Raw genomic sequence first — 6,112 nt, 5'->3', positions numbered from 1 at the left:
CGAGCCGTTTTAGGTAGGCGTGGTTGACTCTTAACTTTTATAAAGAATATCTCTTTGGATTTGAGACTTTAGTCTTTGCAACTTTACATATCTTCTTTATGCACCAAGAGCTTGTAACACTCCAAAGAGAAAGGAAAAATTGAAATTGCATCATATGACTTTAACAGTAAGGTTCTGCTTCAGTTGTTAAATGACGGTAACATTTTTTGCAATTGTGCTAAATTGCCTGGATCCAGTGATCTTATCCTCACTCATTCAAGCTCATATTTTACTAATAAAGCTCCCAGTTTAATGTTTGCATTATGCAAGTAATTTATTTTAATAAACCCATATTTTGAGCTGCCAAAAACGTTTTTCTGTAATCAACTGAACCAGAGCTGAACGATGCTCTTGCTGAACATCTCCCTAAACTATGCTCTTACTGTAAGCGCAGAGAGCCATAAACACACATGACTAGTCTATGACATCTGCTCTCAGAATTAAGAGAAGCATCAGCAATGTAAACAGGGAGGAAGTCAAACTAGCTTCCTGTGGCACCCTGCAGTGCCTGATGATTCCAAGACCTGAGCCATTATTACCAAATCTTCATTAAAACAGAATGTGCCGATGTGGATAAACAGCAGCAGAAATCACATCTAATTAAACACTGACAAAATGAGAATGGATTTCCACATCAGCCATAATATGCACATAAAATGAAGAGCCAATAAACAGAGAGAGTAACACAGTTTCTAATTAGCATGGCCAAGAGTCTAGACAGGAACAAACTGACTTGTTTCTAATCTTACATTTGTCGGTTCATTTAGAACAAACAGTTTGTACTATCCAGGAACTACTGATTATTTTATACAGCACTGTGTGTGTCACAAATCACAGCCTGGTGAATAGATGCACTGATATTCTGAAAGGAGTAGTTCATTCAAAAATGAACATTGAACAAATTATAAAAGCATCACAATAATCATCACAATAATCCACAGAACTCTAGTCCATAAATTAACATCCTCTGAAGTGAAAAGCTCCGTATAATAAACAAATCCATCGTGTTTTTAACTTTATACTGTCGCTTCTGGCCAAAATACAAGTACATAATTTATAATAACGCTTCCTGATCTTACTTATCAGCTGTTTGGACTCTCATTCTGACGGCACCCATTCACTTCAGAGGATCCACTGGTGAGCAAGTGATGTAATGTATATTTCTCCAAATGAAGAAACCAACTGATCTACATCTTGGATGGCCTGAATGTAAGTACATTTTCAGCCAATTTAAATTTTTGGGTGAACGATTACTTTAAAAGCACCATCTTATGAGAGGAAGAACGAAATACAGTCCATGTGAAATTCTCTCATGTAAAAATATTCCTTCAAAATTGAATCCGTATTTTACTATAGCCTACATTCTTGTCTGTGATAACCAATCCAAAAAACAGAGGACATGCCAAAAAAATAAAGACAATATAAGTAAGTAACAAGGCAGACGCCACAATTTTACCCTTGCATTTACATTCCAAGCTTCACTGTGTTAAACACTTGCCATGCGCTCCTTATTACTACGGTGATAAATGCTGGGGTTCATTGGCTGACTCCTTTAAGGAAACCTTTATTCAAGTCATATGTCTTCAGGCTACATAGTGAGAGGACACTCTCAGATACAGGCTTTGAGATGCTGTTTGGTGTCGGGGTAAAGAGCAAGCCAGCTATGTCTCAACAATGACTATGTGTGTATTTTTGAAGATCAAAGCAAAATTCTCCTGCCTGTGATACTTAAGTTGCTTTGGGATTTCTTGCAGGGGTCTCAGGAAATGAGCTCTGGTTGTACTCAGCATGCATTATTATTCTGTTTTATTTTCTTCTGCTCATGCATGCGTTCATGGAAGAACAAAAGCAATAAAATCACATTTAAATGAGAGACTGATGCATGGTCAGAATTACTGAGGGCTGTATTATTCCTTACATAAATCTACCCAGATATTTTTTGGTTTCACCTTTCCCTTTCACCTTAAGATTGCCCATTTCAATCACAGAAATAGCTGGGGGAATGTTCTCTATTATCCTATCAATTTCATGAGAGGAAAACGATGAACCGCAATAACTTCAGTCCCATAAGACTCTGACATTACAATTATTCCAGGTGAGTAATGCCTTCAGTCTTCCAGTTTTTGAATGTCATTCAGAGAACTGCAGAGCCAACTGTTTGAACTTGAACTGTGTTTATCTGTCTTGTACCCCATCAGTTTGCAGACAAAAGTTGAATTTGCCTGAGATTAATAACACGTTAAAAATTACGCAAGGTGAGCACTAGCCAATGGGATTAGAGCTTGTGCGTTAGTCCCGCCCACTGCCGAAGCAACCAGCAAGCGGAGGCTTCTATTGCTTGCTCTTCGTTGGAAGCCAACAGCTATAGTTATTTCCTTCGTACTGTGTGGTAATTATTGTAAATATTGTGTTGTATGAGCATGGTCACTTTTATCTCAATTTCGGCAATTCCTTTTTTCTACAGAGAATTTAACTTTATAGCCATTAGTGGTGGTGAAAAATAAATATGCTACTCCAGTAGGTGGCGACAAGTGAATGTATATATCATTTAATTAGGATTGTATTTATGTGAAACAACCCTATCGCAAGCTAATTTAACAGAACAATAGCTTTCAAAAAGTAGTGGAGACAAGGGAAGGACATTCCAGACTATTTTCAAAAGGAATTACAAATTGTATTGTTTTGATAGTTTTCACGTGACGTCACACCCTTATAGGAACGCCCAACTGGAGGACAAAACGAGGCTTTGCTCCATTGACCGCCAGTTATTTTTATGCGGTTTGCATTAAGTAGTAATGTAGATTTAAAATGCTGATATTAAAAGGCGAAATTCAATACACACCTTACTGATGATGGATTGTACAGGCAAGCAGATGAACCCAGAACATAAACGCAACGTGCAAAGTTTCACATTAAATGGTTTCCCATAGAAAACCATTATAAAGAAAACATGGAACCATTTAGCGCATTACGTTCATTTTATGGGCTCATCTGCTTGCCTATATAAAGTAAGCATAATCAATAAGGTTTTGAATACATTAAGGCACTAAGTGTTTTTCACTACGTTTTGTTGCGCTGTTTAGTGATTGAAATATTGCATATAGTTTTGGATTTCAAATGGCCAAAACTTGCATTTTGTTGACATATCTTTGTTTTATTCTTTTGAGGGGTGATTTAAATATTTGCGGCTTGGAAACAGATGGAAAATTGACAGATTTGTGCTGCAGTTCTATGGATGTTTTGCCCTCTGGGTCTTCGAGTCGGTCATGTGACTGAAAGCTATGAATTGTATTGTATATGTTCACCCATGAATGCATTTCAGAAGTTTCTGTTTTCTGCTGACAAACTTTTTTTTGCAGGCAACATATAAACTGGTATCTTTGATTTTATAACAGTAGAGGTTTACGGAGTTAACCATGGCATTAATTGGGTCAAACTTACTGCACAGGAGGAAATATGAAGCGGATCCGATCAGGAATGTCCGGCTTCTGGCCAGGGAACTGACGAGGCCACAGATACCTCCAAACACCAGCATCACCAGACTCAAGGGCAGCAAGATGGCAATCACGCTATGCATGACTGAATGAAGTAAATCATAGCTGTTAAGCTACACAGAAATGGCTTATAAAAACAACACCTAACATCTTATCCATACAAATGCACACAATTATGGCTCAGTGATACATTTATAGCCTGATTTATTTCATGATGGAACACTGCAGCACAATAAGCAGTTTTTATATGGAGTTAAGGTTGTTGTGTTTATGAAAAGGGTTTACAACACTCACTTTCCATCTGCCTTTCTGATTCTGAATATCCAGTGTCTTCTGTGTGACTTTGGACATCTACAAAAACACAAGCAAATCACCAGGGTGAAAATTATGACCACAATTCTTGTAAAGCTCGAAACCTTGTTTTCAAACAACGTTTCAGTGACCAAATAATAAGGTCTAGCCTACATAGCGCCACATTTCTGCGCAGAACTAACAAAATTCGATTTTGCGTGAGGCAACCATAGCAACAGCTGCTCGATCAGTGACTGTAAGATCGTACATCGATAAAAATTACACATCACAAATATAACTGAAAAGTAGCTAGTGTGTTGTTTAAAAGGTGTTTCAGATAGCTGAGGCGCCAAATTGCAATTTGGGTTGCACTTGCATAAGACGAACCTTCAGTGCGCCAAGAAAGTTACAGAGATTTAAATACAGAATTTATTTTATATGTAATTTAAATGGTCAGTTTTAAACGTATTATTGGGCTAGATGTTGTATTGTGGGTGCAATCTCTATTAAATGATTTTAATACTTATCCAACTATGCCAGGAAAAGTCCTGGAAATCCATTGGTCAAATGAACAGTAGGCTACGCACACCAGTTAAAGCCCAAGATATTACCAATGAATAAAATAATCGGACTATGATCAGAGGCAACTCACAGATCCTGACGAGTAAAGACTTGAGAATGAAAATTAAGCGTCATACCATCTGTAACACCCCAAAGTCCAGAGTTAGTGCGCGCCGAGTCGGTGTGGTTCGTGCGCTTGTCCTCGATGATGTACCAGTATTCAGTTCCAATGGCAAGCGCTAAAGAGATGAAACTGAGAACACCCGTTAAACCCCCGCCGACGACCACGAAACCGTATGTAATTTTCATATCGGTCCGAATATATGCGACTCCGCTTCAGGACAACCCCAAAAAAAACTAAGCTGAAAACCATACCATACCGACGCGATCAGATACTGAACAGAAGGCGCTCATGGAATAAATCACGCGCGCTGCCCAACAGCTGGAACAAGTGATGCTGGCTGTCCGTCCAAGATGCATCCAACATGAAAGATGTTATTACTAGAAAAGTTTGTGGTGTTAAGAAAAAAGGTGGGTTGCTTGGACATTTATTCCTCACCGGTGTGTGCAGTCCGTGTCCAACCAACAGCGCAAGATTACGCATGACTGGTACAGAGGAAACATGACGTACAGTGCATAACCAACACCCTTCATGACATTATTCAACCATCCATCCTTTTTGTAATAATAAAACACAATTACATGAAAATACGAAAAGCAATTGCAACAAAACATATCAAATGCATACAAGTATGTATCTATTTGTAAATACAAGTCTTTTCACACTGATTTCCCAAGATTTTTAGTCTCACTATAAGAGCAATTTAGACAATGTAATATTTTAGAGCTGAGCTGCCATTATCTTAATAACTACTATTGACTTCTCCTGACCTGAAAATTCTGATATTTCCAGGTTTTCCCATTCCCAAGAAACTCTTGTTACAGGTACAAGATCTTTTTTTTTTTCTTCAGTTTTTTTTAATAATTAACAGACATACAAACAAAAAGACTTAAAGAACAAGACATAAGACTTGTAAAATTTCGCTTAAACATTTTACAGGGGCCATAGGAGAGTTTTTAATTAAGATCATTTTAAAATAAATAGTATAAAAGGTAGAATGTGTATATGGTCAATTTCAACAGGTGGCGTGACATACAAATATCATCAAGGTAACATTTATAAAACATACAGCGTTGCATGACGTACAAAAGAAAGAAAAGAAGAAAGTGAGGTCCACAAAAAAATTAGACCACAGCCAAATGAAACTCTTTACTCCTCCCCCATCTCTCGACCTTCACCGCCTCTTCAAATTTATCAATCGCCTGTTTACACGATTTTTTCTGAAAGATTACAAAACATGTTACTTCATTCATACTCTTAAGCATGTAAATGACAAAATCAAGTAAAATACACTAATATTTAGCTATGGAAATTTGGAAGATGCAGTTCTGTTGCAAAAAATAGACTTGAGACTCCAAATAAGATTTATTTTACCAACAAAGAAAATATGTCAAACACAACTATCTAGGTTTCTCATTCATTTACTATAGGGGAAAATTAAGAGAAATGTTGAGTGGCATTTAAAACAACGTCTAAAAACGGTTTACATAATCAAGGAAATCCCTAGAAATAAAACATTTTAAAGTAAATGTCCCGTAAGAGGGGTAAGTTTCTAAAACTAAAGCATAGAATATAAATAAATTATGTATAAAAAAAAATAATAATA

At 37.0% G+C, this 6,112-nt stretch overlaps 2 protein-coding genes across 2 annotated transcripts in view; both read right to left on the bottom strand.

Moving 5' to 3' along the window:
- Positions 1-5,107, bottom strand: part of LOC107755429 (transmembrane protein 235-like) — a 9,358-nt gene extending 4,251 nt beyond the window's left edge. The window contains exons 1-3 of the mRNA XM_016572209.1: positions 4,523-5,107; positions 3,828-3,884; positions 3,481-3,618 (exon numbers count right to left, since the gene is read on the bottom strand). Coding sequence (XP_016427695.1) covers positions 3,481-3,618; positions 3,828-3,884; positions 4,523-4,694 — 367 coding nt within the window. The 5' untranslated portion in view covers positions 4,695-5,107. The remainder of the gene's footprint in view (positions 1-3,480; positions 3,619-3,827; positions 3,885-4,522) is intronic.
- Positions 5,108-5,450: 343 nt separating this feature from the next.
- The window catches only part of LOC107755428 (baculoviral IAP repeat-containing protein 5.2-like), a 4,139-nt gene continuing 3,477 nt past the window's right edge, over positions 5,451-6,112 (bottom strand). Inside the window, exon 4 of the mRNA XM_016572208.1 lies at positions 5,451-5,726. Within this exon, the coding sequence (XP_016427694.1) occupies positions 5,631-5,726 (96 nt within the window). The 3' untranslated portion in view covers positions 5,451-5,630. The remainder of the gene's footprint in view (positions 5,727-6,112) is intronic.

Source organism: Sinocyclocheilus rhinocerous, unplaced genomic scaffold, assembly GCF_001515625.1.
Source record: "Sinocyclocheilus rhinocerous isolate Xijiao unplaced genomic scaffold, SAMN03320098_v1.1 scaffold140, whole genome shotgun sequence".
Lineage (NCBI taxonomy): Eukaryota > Metazoa > Chordata > Actinopteri > Cypriniformes > Cyprinidae > Sinocyclocheilus > Sinocyclocheilus rhinocerous.
This window is presented reverse-complemented; position numbering and strand designations above follow the sequence as displayed.